The sequence below is a fragment of the Leucopleurus acutus genome (genome assembly GCF_964270905.1).
Source record: "Leucopleurus acutus genome assembly, chromosome: 8".
NCBI classification, from domain to species: domain Eukaryota; kingdom Metazoa; phylum Chordata; class Mammalia; order Artiodactyla; family Delphinidae; genus Leucopleurus; species Leucopleurus acutus.
The window spans coordinates 5163490-5185408 of record NC_139151.1 but is presented as its reverse complement, the minus strand read 5'-3'; the positions used below and the strand labels follow the sequence as shown (position 1 = coordinate 5185408).

The 21919-nt window shown below is 50.1% G+C and overlaps 1 protein-coding gene across 1 annotated transcript in view; it reads left to right on the top strand.

The window, feature by feature from the left end:
- Positions 1 to 1027: 1027 nt before the first annotated feature.
- ST14 (ST14 transmembrane serine protease matriptase) overlaps positions 1028 to 21919 on the top strand; it is a 37326-nt gene continuing 16434 nt past the window's right edge. The window contains exons 1-2 of the mRNA XM_082844663.1: positions 1028 to 1183; positions 21759 to 21918. Coding sequence (XP_082700789.1) covers positions 1103 to 1183; positions 21759 to 21918 — 241 coding nt within the window. The 5' untranslated portion in view covers positions 1028 to 1102. The remainder of the gene's footprint in view (positions 1184 to 21758; position 21919) is intronic.

Here is a 21919-nt window from a genome sequence, read left to right as displayed (position 1 = left end):
GCAAAGCAGGGGTTTTAATTTTGTTTACTCTTGTTTCCCAGCACCCAGAACAGGGCTTAGCATATAATATGTGCTCAATAATATTTGTTGACTCTGTAACGCCAGTAGAACACAAATGGAGAAGTTCCCGAGCAACTGCGAATGCCGAAGTGGCACTCCTTCACGATGCCAGTGCTAGGAAGGCAGATTTACTTACTTGAAGCCACAAGATGAGTTGCCAAGAAAGTGTAGAGAAAAAAAGGAGGAGGCTGAAGAGAGAGCTTTGGGAACCTTGACATTTAGGGGCCAGAAAATGGGTTTTGTTTGGGTTTGGAGGGGTTATAACTGAGACCTGGATGTGGAGCAAGGTGGGGAGAAACTGAAGATGCAGGGGGGAGGGAGGGAAAGAAACCAAGGTGGGCCTCTAGGAGGCGGCAGGGAGGTCGACTTCCAGCGGAAAGGGCCACTTCTACTCGAGGAGGAGGGCGGCGGGGGGGGGGGGGGGGGCGGGGATTAAGTTTCGCAGTTGTTCGGTCCTTCCCGCCGCCTGTTCCGTGCGGAGGCACTGTGCGGACCGAGGGCCACCCCCAGTCAGGTCGCCACTAGCTCTTCCACCACCTTCAGGCGGTGGCCTCGCTTTCCCGCTTCCCGAGGGGAGGAGGCGGTCCCGAGCCCGGCGGGATGGGGGTGGGGGAGGGAAAGGGGAGGGGAGGGGAGGGGGAGGGGAGGGGAGGGGAGGGGAGGGGGAGGGGAGGGGAGGGGGAGGGGAGGGGAGGGGAGGGGAGGGGAGGGGAGGGGAGGGGAGGGGAGGGGAGGGGAGGGGGAGGGGAGGGGGAGGGGGAGGGGAGGGGAGGGGGAGGGGAAGGGGAGGGGAAGGGGAGGGGAAGGGGAGGGGAAGGGGAGGGGAAGGGGAGGGGAGAGGAGGGCGCGGGCCCGGGAAGGTGCGGCGGCGGCGGCGTGGCGGGCGGGGCGGCCCGGGAGCCACACCCTGAAACTACCTGTGCGCGACAGGAAGGGCCCGGCAGAGCCTCGGCGGCCGGAGCGCTGGGCCTGAGACCGGAACCAGGCCCGCCCCGCGCCCCGGCCCCGCGGCGATGGCCTGAGCCACACGGCCTTCGGGACCATGAAGAGCGAGCGGGCGCGCAGGGGCCCAGGCGGCTCCGGGGGCCTCGGCGCGGGACTCAAGTACACCTCGCGGCCGGAGGTGGGCGAGCGCGGGAGGCGCGGGCGCCTTCGGGGCGGGACGCGCGGGGGTCCGCGGCCGGGGGCCTGGGGGGGCCGGGGGCCGGCGGGCCAGGGGTCTGGGGGCCGGGGGTCCCAGGGGGCCGGCAGCACCGAGCTTCTCTCGTCCAAGGGAGCCGCTACGCTGCCGGCTTGTGGCCGCGGCGCCGACCCGACAGGTGGAATTTCCTGCTCGGCGGGCTCCCTGCCGGACCTTCGGTTCCAGCCTCGCGGCGCCCTCCCCGGTTCCGGCGGTCCCGCAGTGCCCTGTCCCGGTCCTCCTGCCCCTCGGGCCTTTTCCTGGCCTGGAAGGGGGCTCATCTCGGTCACTGAAGAACTCCGCGCTGTCCGTGCACATCGGGAAAGGAAGAAGCGGCGCAGGCTCTGAGTGGGTGGTTTGGGCCGGGGAAGGGATGTTTCCAGGGGGCTTTGGAGTCCTAGCGTCCTTGGCCTCTGCAGGAATTTGTTTTTGTCTTGCTGGTCAGAAGGCAATGGAGCACCTGTGCGGAGGGCAACTGGGAGACCAGAGCTTCGGTTGCCATGGAGCCTGGAGCTTAGGACTCCCAGGTGGAGCTTGCTTGGGCTTCTCCGAGGGCGGGGATGGAGCCCTTTGGGAAGGTGACTCTGGGACAGGATGTGAGAACCTGCGTCTTGAGCTTTTTGGAGACCCTGAAGCAGGAAGCTCTCGTTTGGCAGAAAGGACAAGGACATCTTAAAAGACCTTAAAAACGAACATTAAGTCTTACCGTAGAGAGGCGGGAATGGGCTGTTAGCTGCTTTATTGATGGCCACACCTAGGTAGCAGTGCCCAGGCGAAACTAGCAGCCAGGCCTCCACCTCTCTGCCAGCGGGGACCCCGGCGTCCTGGAAGGCCCGCGCACCGAGTGGGCGCTGAGAGGCAGGGGCTGTTTCAGGAGGGAGCAGCGGATGGTCTGCCCCTCCCTTTCTTCCGGGATCCTGGGGTCAGTAAGCTCCTCTGCTACCCCGCACTGCAGCCGTTGCTCCCATGCCAGGCCAGATTTTGGAGGTCTCTCAAATCAGTTCCTTTCTCCAAGAGGCATCCTGACTGAGGGAGCTTGCAGAAGACCAGATTCTGGGGCTTCCGTGGTTCCCTGAACCACAAATAGCAACTGAGTCTGGGCACTCTTTTGTTTTCTCCACTTTTCCACCGCCTTTGCGGAAGGAAGTGTGGACTCAGCAGCCAGTCTGGAGGCTGGGGTCTGTGTTCCCACTGAGTGTCTGCCCTGCTGGAGGTGGATGCAGCTGGGTGGCCAGCTTCTGCGGCTTCTGTTTCCTTTCTGTAATTGCCGTGTTTGTGAATCCCTGATAATTGCCTCTTGGGGCTCTGGACTCCTGCCTCAGCAGAGGGCCTGCTGTTTGGTGTTTGTTATTTCAGCACTGTTTTTCTTCCCTCCCTCCGCGTCCCCTCCCTTCTGGGACTGTCTCCTGCTGACACTGGGAGAGCTGGGCCTTCTGGACTCGCCTCTCACCGCCCACGCCCCACACTGTCCTCCGGGCTCCCACGGAGCTCCCACCCGTCAGCCCTCGCTTCCTTCCCCCTTGGTCCCTGCCCATTTCTCACCTGCCGTGAAGCTCATCCGTTCTCCTCTGGGCTCCTCCTTCCACTCCGCTTCTGCCATTTCCCCCCGCGTGGGTCACTCTGTCTTTTCTCCTGCCAAGCTCCGTTGAACCCACTCTGTACCTCGTCCTGAGCTGGGCTCTCAAAGACAGATAAGATATGGTTGTTTCCCTTAAGGAGCTTACCTTCTTGAGAGCCACGCTAAGAGCTGTGTGTGAACATTAGACGTGACTCACTGTCCCGAAGGAAGTAGCCTGCTGTGCCCAAAGCTCCTTTCTGTCTCTCCGGGAAGTCTTCAGATGTGCCTCTCCACTCCATGCTTTCCCAGAGCTCTCAGCCCCTGGATCACCCTGCAGTGTTTGCAGTCAGGGTCTGCAGACTCTCCCTTGACTCGTCTTCTGACTGGGAGGGGCAGCTGCTGTCCCTGGGTTTGTCCTCGGCATTAGCAGAGCCTGGCTGGGTCCTGCTGGGCCTCACACGGCACTGCTGCATTTGAGTTCCTTGCTCCTGGCCTCTTCCATCCCTGCGTGGCTGGAGAAGGATTCTGTTTGGTGGTGCTTGTACTGGCTGCCTCCTTCCCAAGGCTGATGACTCTGGCCCCTGCCCCACTTCCACCTGTTCCTGTTTAGTGGGAAGTGGTCACCTCTGTGTTCCCCATCGTCTCCGGAGCCCTGATGTACGTGTTGTGTCTGGGGACTGTGTGAGCCCTGCCTGCGTGAGAGTTGTTGTGGCTGTTAACGAGAAGTGGGAAGGCAGCCTCACCGGGTGTCCTGGCCCCTGCTGAACCTTTGATGGTGGCTAGGAAGCTGCTTTGAAGGAGCTCTTGGTTCCTCCTCAAGTCAGCATTGCCCTGGGTGAGACTCAGTATCTCCTCGGCAAGCAGAGACCAGGATTGAGAAGTCAGATGTGGTGGGATCAAAATCAGAGGTCGTAGGGGCCAGGCTGTGCAGCTGTGGCTATTCAGAGTCTCATCGCTTTGTTAATTGGTCGAACATTCACTCATCCACATAATAGCTATTTATTAGGTGCCCATGGATGGAGCATGTGCCAGGTGCTGGGTAATAGCCCTGAGAAGGAGCCCAGTCACACAGTCTCTGCCCTCAGGGAGTTGAGTTCTGCATGGTAAGGACTGGGTTCTGGAGAAGCCTGCGGGCCGCTTAGGAGGGATGTCTAACCCAGGCTCGAAGGGCCGGGGGGGGTGAATTGTGGCCAGAGCCATCTGTGATGTGGTGACAGGAGCATCCAACATGGAGCCAAGACCTGGTGCTGCTGCTTTCCCGCCAGGTGATCTCAGAGATGTTACCTAATCTCTCTGTGCCTCAGTTTCTGTGGCTATAAAATGGGGATGATATATATGTTACAGGTTTTTTGCAAAGATTAAAGGGGATGCTTTACATGAAAGCCCTTTATAAGTTGCAGCCTGGTGTACAAATCACACAGTTTGAATTTCTGAGTTGGAAAAGCCTCAAGACAAACTGTAAGGTGACGTCGAATCAGCAGGATGCATGGGAAGAGGCTGAGAACCCAGGTTGTCAGGATGCTTAGTGCGCAGATATGCGGCCTACCTGCTGAACACAGGGAATGTTTTCAAGGGGTGCTGGGGAATAGCATTCCAGCCATGGAAACCCTCTTCAGTTTTCATTTCTCTCCCTTTACTTGGCTTCTATGAGGAAAGTCCTCCTGTGAAAGGGAAATGGATGCTAAGACTGGCTACACATCCCTTTCTTCCTCCTACCACACAAAACAGAACTTCAAGCACTTCTTCCTTTCTCGGTTCTTTGAGCCTGTGCTGGCCTCTCCGGAAGGGGAAGGCCCCGTGCTGGGAGGTGTGTGCAGGGGTGAGAAGAGAGCAGGGGCGCTGGTAAGCAGTGGGAACTAAGACTGAGACCTGGGTGCTGTGAATGGACAGCAAGCCTGCGGGCCTTATAACACCCTTCCCTCCACCTCGGTCCTGGGAAGACCTGGAAATCCGTGGCCCTCGTTTAGGACACGGGAAAACTGAGGGTAAGAAAAGACAACACTAGCTTGACAGCTGCCCAAGGAGGAAGCCCACATCGCCTGCTGCCCCTGGGAATCACTTGGGCGTGGGTCTGTCCAGAGCCGGCTCCTTGGTGAAGGCGCATCTCATCACAGGCTTCCCAACCTGGGCCTCTCACTGCTAGCTGCGGCCTGTGGCTGCTGTGGTTCCGGAGTCCCCTGCTGCCAGCTCGTTCTCTGGTCTGTGGTTCTGCCCAGGCTGTTGGCTCCTGTCTCTCCTAAGAGAGAAAGTCTGTTCTTGGAAGAGGAGTGAGGGTGTGACAAGCCCCCAAGGAGCCCAGGTCCCAAAGATGTGGCTTCTGACCTTGCGCACCGGCTACTACTGGAGTGTTTAGAATACGGATAATCATCGCTGAGTTTATTGAGCATGTACCGTGTATGGGTATTGTACCTCTTAGAGTAAGACTATTATTATTATCCTTTTATAGGTGAGGAAGGTGTAGCACAGAGAGGCTAAGTAACTTGCCTAAGGTCACAGAGGGAAACAGTGGTGAGATCAGGATTTGAGCTCAGGCAGTCTGGCTTTACTATATTCTACTTGGACTGCTGCAGTGCAAGGCGGGGCTGGCAGCCCAGTGGGCTCAGGAAGGGGAGAATTACTAAGGGTAAGAGTTGGTTTGATTTCGTAAGAAAATGGATTTTCTCTACTTGGGATTTTCTGAAATGCCTGGGGCTTAGCGCATTTATAATAACCATTTGGTGGTATAGAAATGGGAGATGGGAAGTTCCAAGGTTCTCATGGAGTTCTCACCCTGGCTGGCAGAGGTGAGAAGGGTATTCGGGGTTTGCTCAGAGCTCTTGGGCAGTAATTGCCCTTTTTTCTTTGCTAAGAACTTTTTTTTTCTTTTTATATATTTATTTATTTATGTATTTGGCTGCACCGGGTCTTAGTTGTGGCACATGGGATCTTTAGTTGCAGCATGTGGGATCTATTTACCTGACCAGGGATCGAACCCGGGCCCCCTGCGTTGGGAGCGTGGAGTCTTAACCACGGAGCCGCCAGGGAAGTCCCACTGAGAACTTTGCTAGAAGCAGATTCCTATGAGAATTCTGTCTTGGAATCTCCTATTTTCAGAATTTGCTTATTCTGTCCAGGCTTAGCAACAGAACCTTTAGAACCCTTGTGATAGTTGGCTAACCGGTCAGAATCTTGGATCCTCTGTCTCTCTGAGTTAGTTGGTGGTGATGATGGTGAAAAGATGGAGAAGAAGATGGTGCTAATCATTGCTACCCATCACTAAGTACGAGGACTTCAATGTATTCTCTTTCTCTATCCTCACAGCAGCTATACGCGAAAAACGCCTAGTTCACAGATGACAACACTGAGGTTCAGAGGGCTTGCATAATGGCCCAAAGGCAGAGGCACAGCAGGAGTTCAAACCTAGATCTGTGCACCTTCAAAGCTCATAGCCTTAACCTCAAAGCCATTGTACAGTTGTATTCCAAAGGCGGGGTGATTGATGCACACCCCAGCCAAATCCTAGGACACATCGTTCAACAGAGTGCTGAGAACCAGGCGCCAGCACGGATCCACTAAAGACCTCTCACGCCAGACTCGTCCGCTTTCTCCTCTTGATGAGGTTACTCCCTGATAGACCAGGAGACTGGCTGGAGATGGGATTTCAACAGGCTTTGGAAAACGTAGCTTTATTTTTACTACACACACGATTAAAAATCATAAGGGGACTCATCAGGTTGTTTACGTTTTGCATGACTCTTTCCAATCTTTGCCACACGCTTGGGTTTTATCTAGTGTGTTGCTGTACATGTACTGTTTATGTTCTGGAAGGCATATCAGCCTCCTATCTGCTGTCACGCTGGAGGGCCGGGGGCTGGAGGAGAGTCTGGTCTGGAGGGGGGTGTCTGGCTGAGCAGCTGGGCCTACGAGGGCCCCCTCGTGCATCCAAGTCCTTTGGGGCGGTGGCCTTGGGGCTGCCCCTGATTCCCTCCTTTGTCATTTCTTTTTTTATAAATTAATTAATTTTATTTATTTATTTTTGGCTGCGTTAGGTCTTCGTCGCTGTGCGGGGCTTTCTCTAGTTGTGGCGAGCGGGGGCTACTCTTCATTGTGGTGCGCGGGCTTCTCATTGCGGTGGCTTCTCTTGTTGCGGAGCACGGGCTCTAGGTATGTGGGCTTCAGTAGTTGTGGCACATAGGCTCAGTAGTTGTGGCTCACGGGCTCTAGAGCACAGGCTCAGCAGTTGTGGCGCATGGGCTTAGTTGCTCCGTGGCATGTGGGATTTTCCAGGACCAGGGCTCGAACCCGTGTCCCCTGCATTGGCAGGCGGATTCTTAACCACTGCGCCACCAGGGAAGCCCTGTGTCATTTCTTATCTAGTAACGACTCTGATGAAGTCTTGGAGGTTTGCTTCTCAGCTCTGTCGATGATACCCTAGTGGGAGGGAAAGGCCGATACCTCGGATGATTTAATCATGAGTCAGAAGGACCTAGGCTGCCTGCAGGAGAGGCTGCTGAGAATAGCACTGTGTCCAGCTGCCTTACGGGTAAGAGCACCACCCCGACAGCAGACGCAAAACCTCCACCCTCCCACAGCTGAGACGTGAGGGGCCTGAGGAGTGAACGGCACCACAGCAGATCCAGAAGTTTGAGTTGACGAAGCCAGGCATGTAATGTGGCTCCCTAAAATGTAAAGTAAAAAATTTCCCCCTCCCCGATGTTTTTATTTGTTTATACTATTTTTTTTTGGCTGCACCCACGAGGCATGCGGGATCTTAGTTCCCGGAGCAGGGATTGAACCCAGGCCCTCAGCAATGAAAACGCGGAGTCCTACGCACTGGACCGCCAGGGAATTCCCTAGAGAGGCATTTTAATAACTTGGTATTTCCTATGCATATTTTCTAAAAAAAGTTGCTTTCTTTTTTCTGATCATTAAAGTTAGGAAAGGACTTTTTAAAGTTGAGCAATACAGAAATACACACAGTGAAATTCCTCTGAAATTCTCTTCCCCAGGTTTTATAACCCCTATAAATAGTTTGGTTTCTGTTATCCCACAGTCTTCTATTTCCCCAAATGGAATCATGATGTCATTCCTATTCTGCAGCTAAAGACCTGGTTGTAATGAATTAATTCATCACACGTTTATTACAAATCTTAACCCATGCTAAGATTGTGGAGCAAGACACAGCCCCCTCTCCGCTCCCCCATCCTTAAGGAGCAGATGGTTGACTTTGAGAGACTGAGAGACTGGGATGCGGGTATGTTTGGGGTGATAGGGAAACTGGAGGCTGTCACCCCACTAAAATGGTGGGGCAGGGGCTTTCCTTGGGAGCATCTCAGAGGAGACACCTAAGCTGAGTCTGGAAGGGTGGGAAGTGCCCAACAATTTGACTTTTTTTTTTCATTTAACATTGTATTTTAGAGAGTTTTTCCATGTTACTTCCTACTCTTTGAAAAACCGCTCTTGCTGTGTAAACTTTCATCAGGTGGATCTGTCATTCTGTATTATTATTATTTTATTTGTATTATTTGTGTGTGCTAATTGACTGTGTTATTGGACAATTAATGGAAACAGAGCGATGGGGATAAGGGAAGAGATTGACGGGCAGCCCTCATGGGGCCCTTGCTGGTCAGGCCCCGTTTGGATTATGCTGTTGAATTCTGGGTTCCACATCTTAACGGGAATGTTGCTGCTGTGCAGATGGCCAGAGGTTCAGAAAACACTTTGAACCGTTGTTGAGCATTTTAGCCAGAGAAAGAGCAGACCCAGAAGAGTATTTCAGGAGCTTCCCTGAGCTGGAGGAATTAGGCTGGTTCTATTGCAGTGCTAATGTGCAGGGCTATTGTGATGCCGATCGCCCTTGGGGGAAGGGAGAACTTTGTAACACCAGCCCTAACTGAAAATACTCTTTGCCCCAGAAAGGGTGGCCCTGGGAGGACGGAAGATGCAATGATGTCTAAACTGTTTCAGCTCTAAGAATCCGATTCCAAGGACACAGTTCTCTCCTCTCTCCCGTCCTTTGACTTCTGTGCACAGGTTGTAATTGTGGACTGGGGCCTCCAGGTGCCCTCCCCTGGCGACAACGGGGCTTTCTTGTTTGCATATTCAGTGCTTTCTCCCAAACAGCTAGATTTGTAGCTGAGTGAACATTCCTGGGAGCTACTGAAAAGGTGGAAGAGGCGTTTCTGAATGTAGTCAATTCCTGGAGGCTGGTGTGCTTGGGGTTGTTTCCCCTAACTTCTGCAGATCCCTGGGTCCAGCAAGGCAGCTGTTAAAAAAGGCTAAAAGGTACTGTGGAATACTACTCAGCAATAAAAAGGAGCAAAGCATTGATGCATGGTGCTCCAGGGAATCTTGCTGAGTGAAAAAAGCCAGCAATCCCCAAAGATTCTATACTGGATGATCCATTTATATAACATTAAAAAAAATAAATTTATTTAGTTATTTTTGACTGCATTGGGTCTTCGAGGCTGCACGCGGGCTTTCTCTGGTTGCAGCGAGCGGGGGCTACTCTTCATTGCTGTGCGTGGGCTTCTCATTGCGGTGGCTTCTCTCGTTGTGGAGCACGGGCTCTAGAGCGCAGGCTCAGTAGTTGTGGAGCGCGGGCTTAGTTGCTCCGCGGCATGTGGGATCTTCCCGGACGAGGGATTATCTAACATTTTTGAAAGGACGGTTTTAGGCTAGTGGCTGGGGGGCAGAAGGGAAGTGGGTATGGTTGCAGAAGGGCAGTGGGAGGGATCCTTGCGTTGGAACTGTTCAGAATCTTGACACTTGGTAGTTACAGGAACATACACCAGTGATTAAATCGTATGGAACTTAATAGTTACACACAAACGAGTACAAGTAGAATGGGAACTCTGAACCAGATCTGTGGGTTATATCAACATTGTGGTGTTATAATGTCGTCTTACGAGATGTTACCACTGAGGGAAACTGGGCAAAGTGTACAAGGGATCTTGGTATTATTTCTTACAACTGCACTTGGATTTACAGTGATCTCAACAAAAATGTCAATAGCTAGAAAAAGCACTAGCCCATGAAATCGGAATGTGGGCTCGGTGAAAAGTCAAGAAGAAGGATGGAAAGGAGTTACACAGCGCTGCCTTTATCTCTGTCTTGTTTAGTTTCTTTCTTGTTTAGTTTCTTGTTTCTTAGTTTCTTAGTCTTGTTTCTTGGTTCTTTGTTTAGTTTCTTTCTGGTTTAGCTTCTGGGGGAAGCTGCCTGGTTGTGCCCCTGCGGGCAGATACTTCTGCTCCCGGTCAGGTGACTGGAGCGGGAGAAAGGTGGGCGTGGCTGCCCCAGGAAGATGGTCTCTGGCCAGAAAGGACAGGGCAGGTGCAAAGTTTGTGGGATCAAAGAGACTGGCTGGGTTTGGGGGTGCTGCTCTGTTACACAATCTTGGAGCCCATCTGAGATGGAATTCTCTGGTTGGAATTACAAAAGAGGTTGTGCCCTGGGGGAGCATTGAACTGAGGGCTGGGAGAGGGTGAGACTGGGAGGGCCTAAACTTAGATGCCTCGGTATCGGGTATCAGGTATAGCAGGTGGCCGGCTGGCTGACACCAGAGAGCTTGGGGGGCTATCAGCAGATCCCTGGGGTGTGGACTGAGCATTCTCTCCCCTTCTAGGGGTGGACACTGGTCTGGAAAGTTGCCTGGGTCCTGGCACCTGCCTTGGGTAGGCTACGTAATTCTGGCTAGGAAGAGAGAAGTCCTTCCTCCCATCAATCAGTCAGGTTCTAACCCTGCGCAAGGTCAAGGGAAGGGGGTACGGGGTAGAGAAGCAGTACAAAGAGGAAAGTGGGGCAGCCTGACCTCCTAGGACTGCCTGTCTGCCCTCTGTGGCTGGGGGCTATCATTGATGCCAAGGGTCTGAGGGAGGTGAGGTCCCAGCGAGAAAGACTGTGGACCAGGGTGGTCCTTGGACACTTCCTGGAGGGGCTGGGCCCTGGGCTGTGTCCTCAGGGACAGGCTGGGCTTGGGAGGTGGTGACAGGAGCAGAGCCTTTCAGAGTGGCAGGATGGTGCCTGCTTCCTTACAGCCTTGGGGGCCTCCTGGCTGGGGTCAAGGTTAGCACCCCCAGACCAGTGTTGAAGGGGTGGAAATCCACCAACTCCAACCCCTCATAAAAGAAAGAAGAGGCTTGTATCCACAGAGTCCGGTTGCAGGTGGTGTGGTACCAGTGCCACAGTGGTATGGGCGGGGGCGGGGGGTGGCCCTGGGCAGTGCCAGGTATCGGGAGGGGACACGGACATGAAACCTGCAGGAGCTTGACGCTGGCTGGCAGAGAACCACCCGGTCCCGGGCCAAGAGTGCCCGCGTTGGCTGAGTCAGCCCCCTGGGACTCTCCGTCCTGCTCTGACCAGGTGTGCAGTTTTGGGTTATTTAGTTTCCTTCAGTGGGAGCTATTGGCTCTCGGTCAGCTTTCTGTTCTCCTTAGACTCACAGATCTGCAGGTAATTCTGGATCCTCCTTAAGGCCCCGCAGCCTCACCCATTTTCCGGCAGGTCCTTCTTCAGGTGGGGCAGCTGAGGACAGTGACGAGGTTGAAGGGGAAGGGTGAGAGGGTCAAGCAACGAGAAGGCAGAGGGTTTGGGGAGTCCATCACCAGCTGACCGGCCTTGGCTGGCAGTGTGCGTCTGCAGAAATCCGCTGGCAGCCTCCGGGGCTTCTAGATGGTGCTAATCACCTATCGTGGGGAGGTCCTGGGCGCAGAAGCCAAGTCCAGCCCCTTGCGCAGGTACCTCGCATCCTAGGCGGTTGCTTAAAATAGGCTGACTGAAACTGACACGACCCAGCTGGCTCCTCTTGCTGTGGCGGGCGGTGGGTGAGCCGGGCCAGCAGCCTCCTGGGAATGGTAGGCGGCAGTGTATTCTCACAGGCTGGTTCCCAAGAATGACCTGGGACACAGGCTAGACTTGCGGACCCCAGGGCTCTGCTCCTGCCCTGCTGCATTAGGATCTCCTGGGAGAGGGGCCGGGGAATGTGGATGCTGAGCGAGCGCTGTGCTTCTTTTATTTATTTTTTATCGTTATTTTTCATGGCTAGGCAAGTGTGGAGTATGCTGGGGTGGTGCCGTCAATGGGAGCTTCCTGTTTCTTGAGAATCTGGCTTCTTTTGGGATCAGATGCCCCGGGCTGGTGAGCGGGTGGATTCCGACATGGGCTTCTTTTCCCTTCTCCTTTGTTGCTTCGATCGTCCTGTGATGAGCAAATCAAGTGTCCTTTCTGTGCTCATCATTTTGCTGGGCCAGGACTGCAGTGGCCACGGGCTAGGTGAAGTCCCCACCCTTGGGAGCCTGCATATTGGCCGCACGCTGCCCACAGCCTCTTGGATTTTTTTGTGGGTGCGGACTTAACTGGACAGAGTCCATCTAAGTACAGGGTCCCTTCGTAGCCAGCAGCTTGAAGAAGGGGCCTTTCTCCAGTTTCACCCCTGGTATCTCAGTGCTACGTGTTGTACTGTTCTCAGCATCTCCCAGGATGACAAATGCAGTGTTAAGTTTTGGAATACACTCCTTGCTCTGTCGTCTCCGGTGGCCTTGAGCCCATGCTGAGTTTCTGGGGACCCTGGCCAGGATCTGATTGGAACTGGCATCGGGGAGCGGCCACGAGAGTCACGCCGGCTTTGTCTTTCCTCTTGGAAAGAAAAGCATCTTTGCAGTGTCGTGGAAATGGCCCTCACCTTGGAAACCCGCTGCAGGTGCTGAGACTGTGCTTTCTTGCTTGAACCATCTCGGATATTTTATGGTCCTCATGACCACGGTGGCGGGATGACATCATCATGGAATTGAAATCCATCCCAGCTGGTGGTGGGTATACCGAGTCACGGAACCGGTGAGCAAAGAGCGCCTGCCACCAGTCCACGGCAGAGTTGGGAGTGGCACATGAAGCCAGCCACCCTCGTCTTCATCTCAGATCGGTGTCTCCAGCCAGTGACATCACCTCTGCCCCTTGACCTTGATCCTCAGCTGCAGAAGCACATCACCAGACATCACGTGAGGGCCTTTCGGGGCCCCTCCCAGGACTCTCGGCCACCTCTTCAGTCTTCATCCCCTGCCTTCCTGGCAAATCACACCCAACCTTGGCCAAATGAGGAACAGTCTTTGAAAGGAGAGCCTGGCATGAAGATTTATTTCTTCTCCGTCTGCTTCGACTGAAATCTCGTGCAGATTTTTAGATCGTTAGTATTGTTTTTGCTATTTATAAACGTGAACCCTTACCAGTAGCTTTTCTCCCATGAGGACCGCACTGAGCTGCCAATGCCACCTTGCGGCTTTGGATCTGCGGGTCCCCGGAGCCGGTGGGAGAGCCGGCCCTGGTGAGCGAGTGGCCGGCCGTCAGTGTGTGCTTGGGGAACCAGGTAAAGGGTCCTCGCCAGCATGAGGGTTCTGTGGTTGACTTGGACACAGCTTTGCTTGCTAAGCATTTAGCTTTCAGCCCTGGTGAGTTTCGTACTTAACAGGACTAGGGTGACCGCAAAGGTCTTTCCTATAGCATCAGATAAAATACGCCTTTTCCTTTTTGCCTTCTGTAAATTAGTGTTTCGGACAACCACTGACCTTGGGGAGGATATGCACCATTTGCACTAGTGTGCTTAAACCAGCAGAAAGTATGATATTTTCCGGGGCTTCTCTGTCTCCCCTCCTGGATTTTTGGGTGGTACTCCCTCTATCCCTCCAGGAAGTTGGGTGGGGTGGTGGTGATCTGATTTGCCCCTGCACCCCACCCCTTGGGTTCTCCCCCTTTGTCCCTTTGGGGCTTCACTCTGTGTGCACCCCTGATGTCTGTCTGTCCTCCAGGAAGTCATCCCTTGCTCTCTTGTCTGAGCTGGCCTTGAGCCAAGATCTAACTCGAGCTGGCCGGGGAGAAGAGGCCATGAGAGTTGCATGGCCTCTGTTTGTGGTAGGCCAGCACCTGCTTTACAACACTGTGTTTTGCATGTGCACCTGTAAATGTGTTTACTTTTACGAAAGACAGGACAGGCAGAGGCAGGCACCAGCATCCTCCCTCCTCTGTTGGCTCTGCAGTCTGTGGAGAGATGGTTATGTGTAGGGAGAAGGTTATGTTTTCAGTTAAGCCCGAACGGATGGGCGCTCCCTGCCACTTGCTCCCGGGAGCCACCCAATCCCGGGCATCCGTGAAACCCCGGCGAGGGTTGGTGTGGCTTCTCCCGCTTTACTGGCTTCACTCCCTTTGTGACTTTGGACAGGTCACTCCCTGTCTCTCAGCCTCAGTTTCCTTATCAGTGAAAGGACTGGGTTAGGCAAGATGATCTCTAATATGCCTGAAAATGGAGCCAAGAGTAGGGTAATAAAAGGAAGTCGTCTAGTTACTGATTAAACAGCATTTCTGGGCCGAGTGGAGCCTGGTATTCACGGTGCAGGGACGACCAGGGCCCTGCCTATGAGGCAGCGCCATGGCTGACAACTTGCTCCACGGCCAGGCTGGGGTGGCCCTTGGGCTCCGCTGTCCATGCTGTTGGCCACTTCCCCTTCCCAAGGAGTTTGCTTTCCCATATCCCAGAATACTTGCTCCCTGAGTTCTGGAAGCTGACCACAGGGAGGTAAAAATCAGGATCAAATCTGCAGCTGCCACCCAGTGACTGTGTGGTCTCGCAAGGTCACCATTTCTCCCTGCCTTTCTGTAGAACGGCAGTGAGGGCACCAGTCACGCATGATTCCAGGATTGTTGTGAGGCTTGGGTAGGAAAACAGTTGTGAAATTACCCTGTACATTGAAAATAAACATATGAAACTATTATGTTACATTTCTTCCAACACATATAAACATAGACACACAGGGACTTGAGAGTCTGCCTGCCAATGCAGGGGACACGGGTTCGAGCCCTGGTCCGGGAAGATCCCACATGCCACGGAGCAGCTAAGCCCGTGCACCACAACTACTGAGCCTGCGCTCTAGAGCTGCAAGCTACAACTACTGAAGCCCGTGTGCCTAGAGCCCGTGCTCCGCAACAAGAGAAGCCACCACAGTGAGAAGCCCGCGCACCGCAACGAAGAGTAGCCCCCTCTCACCGCAACTGAAGAAAGCCCGCGCACAGCAATGAAGACCCAATGCAGACAAAAATTAATAAGTAAATAAAACATTTGTTGCCTTTTCAGTAAATCTCGAGATCTGGTGATGTAAGTCCTCCAGTTTTGTTCTTTTTCAGGGCTTGTTGCATTTCTATGTGAATTTCAGAAGCAGCTCATCAGTTTCTAGGAAGAGCCTGCTGAGGTTTTGATCAAGATTGTATTGACTCTGTAGGCAAATCTGAGAACAGACATCTGAACTCTCTTGAGTCTTCCAATCCATGAACACAGGCTATTGCTTGATTCATTTCTGTCTTTTAAATTTCCTCTTACCAACATTTTGTAGTTTTCAACATACAGGTGTTTTGCATCTTTTGTCAGATTTTCCCAAAAGTATTTCATATTGTTGATGTTATTGTAAGGGTCTTTTGTTTTGTTTTGTTTTAATTTCCAGTTGGTAATTGTTAATGTGTAGAAGTACAATAGATTTTTAGATACTGATCTTATATCCTACAACCTTGCTAAACTCACTTATTATTTCAATAGCTTTTTTGACTTACAAAGCTGCAGTAATGGAGACAGGGTGGTATTAGCATACAGATAGACAAAGAGATCAATGGGATAGAATAGAGTCTGGAAATAGACCCGTGTATAAAGGGACAACTGATTTTTGACAAAGGTGCAAAGGCAATTCAGTAGAAAAGGGATAGTCTGCACAACAGATGATAGTGGATATCCATATGTAAAGGGGAAAAAAAGAAAAAAAAAGAACTTTGATCCATACCTTGCACCATTAAAAAAAAAATTTTAACTCAAAGTGGATTCTAGACCCAAATGAAAAACCTAAAACATTAAAACTACTGGAAGAAAACATAGGAGGAAATCCTTGTTGCCTTGTGTTATGCAAAGATTTCTTAAATACAGCCACAAAATCAGAATCCATAAAGAAAAACCTGATAAATTGGACTTCATCAAAATGAAAAACTTCTCTTCTTCAAAAGACACTGTCAAGAGAATGAAAATCCAAGCCACAGACTAGGAGAAAACCTTTTCAAAATATATATCTGATAAAGGACTTGTAACCAGAATACAGTAATAAGAAACTAAGCAAACCAATTTTAAAAACTAGGCAAAAGATCTGAAGAGATACGTCACCAAAGAAGATAAACAGATGGCAACCAAGTACCTGAAAAGATGCTCAACGTCATTAGTCAGTAAGGAAAAGGAACTTAAAACCACAGTGAGATACCACTATACTTCTGTTAGAACAGATAAAATGTAAAAGACTGACCAGATCCAGTGTTTGATAGGATGTGGACAACTGGATTTCTCACACACTGCTGATGGGAGTGTAAAATGGTGCAGTCACTTCGGAAAACAGTCGGGCAGTTTCTTAAAGAGTTAAACGTACAGCTGTCATACAGACTTGCTATTCCACTCAAGGTATTTGCCCAAGAGAAATGAAAGCATATACCAGTACAAGGACTCATACAGGAACGTTTATAGCAGCTTTATTTGTAATCCCCCCTACCTGGAAACAACACAAATATCCATTTAACAGGTGACTAGGTAGACAAATTGTGTTATATCCATTCAATAGGCTACTACTCAACACTGGAAAGGAATGCACTGTTAATATAATAAACATAGTAACACAGGTGAATCTCATATGTTGCATAAAAGTAGTGTTGAGTAAAAGTAGTCAGACAGTAAAGAGTACATACTGTTTAATTCCATTTATATAAAATTCTAGAAGAAGCAAACTAATCTTTACTGATGGGAATCGGATAAGTGGTAGTTTGGGGACAGGAAAGGGAGTCAGGAAGGAAAGGAGGAGGGAAGAGCCAGGAGGAAACTTTGGAAGGTGATGGATAGGTTCATTATCTTGATCATGGTGATAGTTTCATGGCTGTATATATATGCCAAAAATTGTACACTTTAAACATGTACAGTTTATTTTATGTCAGTTGTACCCCAGTGAAACTATTTTAAAAATTCCATAGAAGGTTTATGAGAGTAAGTTTTTTTAAAAAATCCCAAAATAGAACTAAATGACAAAGAAATGTAAAGTATGAGAGAGGGGGAAAAAGCCAGATAGGCATGTAGAGGATGTACTCCTTTAAAAACATTTATTTTATTGGAGTAGTGTTGATTTATAATGTTGTGTTAATTTATGCCATACAGCAAAGTGATTCAGTTACATATATATATTCTTTTTCATATTCTTTTCCTGGTTTATTACAGAATATTGAATAGTTCCCTGTGCTATACAGTAGGACCTTGTTTATCCATCCTATATCTACTAGTTTGCATCTGCTAATTCCAAACTCCCAGTCCAACCCTCCCCTGCCCAACCCCCACTCCCCATCTTGGCAACCACAAGTCTGTTTTCTATGTCTGTGAGTCTGTTACTGTTTTGTAGATAAGTTCATTTGTGTCGTATTCTATTTTTTTTTTTTTTTTTTTTTGGCTGTGCCTTGTGGCTTGTGGGATCTTAGTTCCCCGACCAGGGATTGAACCTGTGTCCTCAGCAGTGAAAGCGTGGAGTCCTAACCACTGGACCACCAAGGAATTCCCATGTGTCGTATTTTATATTCCACATATAAGTGATATCATATGGTATTTGTCTTTCTCTTTCTGACTTACTTCGCTTAGTATGATAATCTCTAGGTCCATCCATGTTGCTGCAAATGACATTAATTCATTTTTTATGGCTGAGTAATATTCCATTGTATAAATATACCATATCTTCTATATCCGTTCATCTGTCGATGGACATTTAGGTTGTTTCCATGCCTTGGTTATTGTGAATACTGCTGCTATGAACATTGGGGTGCATGTATCTTTTCAAATTATGGTTTTCTCCAGATATATGCCCAGGAGTGGGATTGCTGGGTCATATGGCAGCTCTATTTTTAGTTTTTTAAGGAACCTCCATACTGTTCTCCATAGTGGTTGCACCAATTTACATTCCCACCAACAGTGTAGGAGGGTTCCCTTTTCTCCACATCCTCTCCAGGGTTTATTATTTGTAGACATTTTGATGATGGCCATTCTGCCTGGTGTGAGGTGATACCTCGTTGTAGTTTTTTTTTTTTTTTTGCGGTACACGGGCCACTCACTGTTATGGCCTCTCCCGTTGCGGAGCACAGGCTCTGGACGCGCAGGCTCAGCGGCCATGGCTCACGGACCCAGCCACTCCGCGGCATGTGGGATCTTCCCGGACCGGGGCACAAACCCGTGTCCCCTGCATCGGCAGGCGGACTCCCAACCACTGCGCCACCAGGGAAGCCCTATTTGTAGACATTTTGATGATGGCTATTCTGACTGAGGTGATGCCTCATTGTAGTTTTGATTTGAATTTCTCTAATAATTATTGATGTTGAGCATCTTTTTGTGTGCCTGTTGTGTTTCTGTGTGTCTTCTTTGTATTTTGGAAATTAAGCCCTTGTCAGTCACGTCATTTGCAATAGATGATGTACTTTTAAGCTTTGGTGTTCTGAAATTTCAACATGATATCTTTTGTTATGTGTGCTTTTTCATTTATCTTTCTCACCATTCAGCGAACCCTTTCAATCTGAAGAGACATACCTCTCTTTGGTGCTTGAGTATTCTTCTAGCATTTCTCTGATAACATCCTCTGCCAGACTCAGGAAGTGGGCTCAGGTATTTATGGAAGATAGAGATGAGACAGGGAAGGGCATTGTTAGAAACCCCCAGAGCCCCACCTCCATCCCAAACAAAACTACTCCTACCCATGAGTCCCCCATAAGGGATGGGAAATCAGTTTCTCCAGACTTGAGGACAGCAGGTGCCAGAGGCTGGAGTGAAGGGGAAAACAGTCTCTTCTCTCCCATGTTCTGAATGGTAGTGGCTGGGTTTAAATCACCCCACCCAGAAGATTAGAAAACTATTCTCTGCAGTAACTAAGCTATCCCATAGAAAAGGTCTACACAGCCTAGCAGTTGGGAGTGCCCAGAAAAATATCTGGCGAGCCGCTGAATTGTGGCCCAAAGTGAAGCCACCTGTGGACAAGCCATGCCCACAGAGCTTCTGAACAACCTTTAGGACTTCATTCCTAAATATGGGTAAACAGCCACACATCCTCAAGCATTTGAGGAAAGCCTTCAACACGGAAGAGAAAGTCAACGACAGAGAAAAGTTACTCAATAGAAACATCAGGATGAGAAGACTTTGCCTCCAAAATTCATTAAATAAGAGAGAACTCTTGGAAATGAAAGTTTTGATAGCAGAAATGAAAAACTCAATAGAAAGATTACAAAACAAGATGGATAAGTAAAGCAGAGGATCAGTATAATAGAACTTACAGAAAGAGAAAAGAGAAAATGCAGGGGAGGACATAATCTACAGAATAATACAAGAAAGTTCCCCAGACTGAAAGATACGAGTTTCCAAATTCAAAAGGCAGGTGGAGAGCTCAGTGTAGTGAAATTTAAAGACCCAATTCAAAGCATTTACTCAAGACTTTCAGAGAAATAACAAATCATGAATAGAAAATAATGGATTTGTACTATTATCATATTTCTCCAAAGCACAACTAGAAGCTGGAAAACATTGGAGCCTTCAAAATTCTAAGTGCAAATTATTTGAAACTTATAGTCCTATACCCAGCCAAACCATCAACAAACGTGAGTGCAGAATTAAGGTCCTTCTAAACATGTGAAGTCACAAGAAACGTGCCTCTCTGGAAACTACTGAAGTATGTGTTCCACCCAAATGAAGTAAGCCAAGAGAGATGAGACATGGAATCCAGGAAATAGGGGTTTTAACACAAGAGGGAGTTGGGAGTTCCCCAGAGGTCCAGTGGTTAGAACTCGGTGCTTCCACTGCCATGGCCCCGAGTTCAATCCCTGGTCAGGGAACTAAGACCCTGCAAGCTGTGCAGTGCAGCCAAAAAGACAAAAACAAAACAAAACAACGACAAACCATACACACAAGAGGGAGTTGAAGGAACTTCCCAGGATGATGGTGGAGGAAGTTCCAGACAGCAGCGACGGGAAAGGACAGAGTGCCCCCAGGAGGAAAATGAAATGAGAAGTTCTTCGACAGGCTTTATATGTGGAAGATTAGAAGAACATTACAGTGCTCTTAGATTGTATGGAATGACTTGGGTATATGTTAAAAAGAAATCCAAGTAAATGAAGGTTCACAGCAGGAAAAACAACTCAGTTGTAGTGAGAAGCAAACAATAGTGAACAGTGTTTTCAAAGGCTAATAATGAAAACATACAGTATGGATATAATTTTTTTTAAACTTTAGCCCCATAACTATTGGGAGGATGGGTGAGAGACAGAGAAGGAAGGACATTGAAATCCACCCTATCATAATAGGAAATCAGCTGATTATATTTTATATAGATGAATCAAGTTACTGGTATTGGCATATTATTTAGAAATATGGAGACAAATTCCAGAACAAGCAGCTTGGAAACATTTTAAGTGCCTCTGGGCTGTGTTTTTTATTTTCTTTTAAAAATTTTATTTCTTTTTGAGATGTAATTGACATAATAAGATGTACACCGTGTTGATTTGATACATTTATATATTGTAATATGATTACCATGGTAGGGTTAGCTATGGGATGTATTTCTGTGTTTGATATTAGATAAAGTCACAAATATAACCAATTAGGAAACTAAAGTTAGAGAAGCGAGTATCCAGATGTGGCAGGAGTGGGGAGAATCTTCCACAACAGTGAGTAAATAGGTAATGTTTGAATGTGACAAATCATGAAATGGCAGTTCAAGGCCATCATTTACAGTTATGAGCTTAATACCAAAACAGCCACATCTGTAAACTTAAAAATGGCCACATCTGTGGAATTTGGGGTGGGGCTACTGCTTTTATTACACACCCTGTTGGAGTAGGTAACTCCAACAGTTAACTCTAAAAGGGCCCAGCCTGGGACTTCCCTGGTGGCGCAGTGGTTAAGAATCCGCCTGCCAATGCAGGGGACACGGGTTCGAGCCCTGGTCCGAGAAGATCCCACATGCTGTGGAGCAGCTAAGCCCGTGCGCCACAACTACTGAGCCTGCGCTCTAGAGCCCGCGAGCCACGACTACTGAGCCCGTGTGCCACAACTGCTGAAGCCCGTGCGCCTAGAGCCTGTGCTCCGCAACAAGGGAAGCCACTGCAGTGAGAAGCCCGTGCACCTCAACGAAGAGTGGCCCCAAGCCCGCGCGCAGCAACAAAGACCCAACACAGCAAAAAATAAAATCAATAAAATTAAAAAAATAATAATCATAAATGAATAAAAGGGCACAGCCTCTCCCCGGGTTTAGGGCAGCAGATAGAGTGGGTGCCGGAGGGCGGAAAAGTTGCCTACCTGTCACCGCATGCTGCAGACACCTCACCTGCCCGCCCGTACTCATGCCCCCCTCTTCCTGGAGACCCCCAGCCTTCCTGTTTGTTGAAAGTTTTGTTTGTTTTTCACGCTCTCGGGTCTGAGCCTGGGTGTGGATTCCAGTAGAGACCTGGCCTTCTCAGCTCACCTTGGGGTCCTGGACTGGGAGACTTCAGGCTTAGGGCAGAGTGACTTGTCCTGCAGTGGCACGGCAGAGCTGCCCAGTTTACTGACTTCTTTCTTTTGGCCGGTTAAACATCGGTGGAGCAAGGGTTAGGGTCAGGGCATACAGCGCAGCTTGCCCGAGGCAATCCTGGCCCTGCGCTGGGCCCTCTGTCCCCACATCTGTGCATCCTCCTGTGTCAGAGATGATTCATGTAGCTGACAGCCTCAGTGACTGGGGTCAGGTGGGCTGTTTGTTTCCCTTTTATTTAAACTCCCAATTCTTCAGCAGCACGTGCCTGGGGATGCATGGAGGGGAGGCCACTGCTGCTTCCTCCTGGCTTTTCCTTCCTGGGTGGACCTGACAGCGTGGAGAGGTTCTGCCCGAGGCCGGGGGTTCTGACCGGCAGTGCACTGATTTCTCTGTTCAGAACATGAATGGCTTTGAGGAAGGCGTGGAGTTCCTGCCGGCCAACAACGCCAGGAAGGTGGAGAAGGGCGGCCCGCGGCGGTGGGTGGTGCCCGTAGCCGTGCTGGCTGGCCTCCTGGTGCTGTCCCTCATGGCGGGGCTCCTGGCGTGGCACTTCCAGTG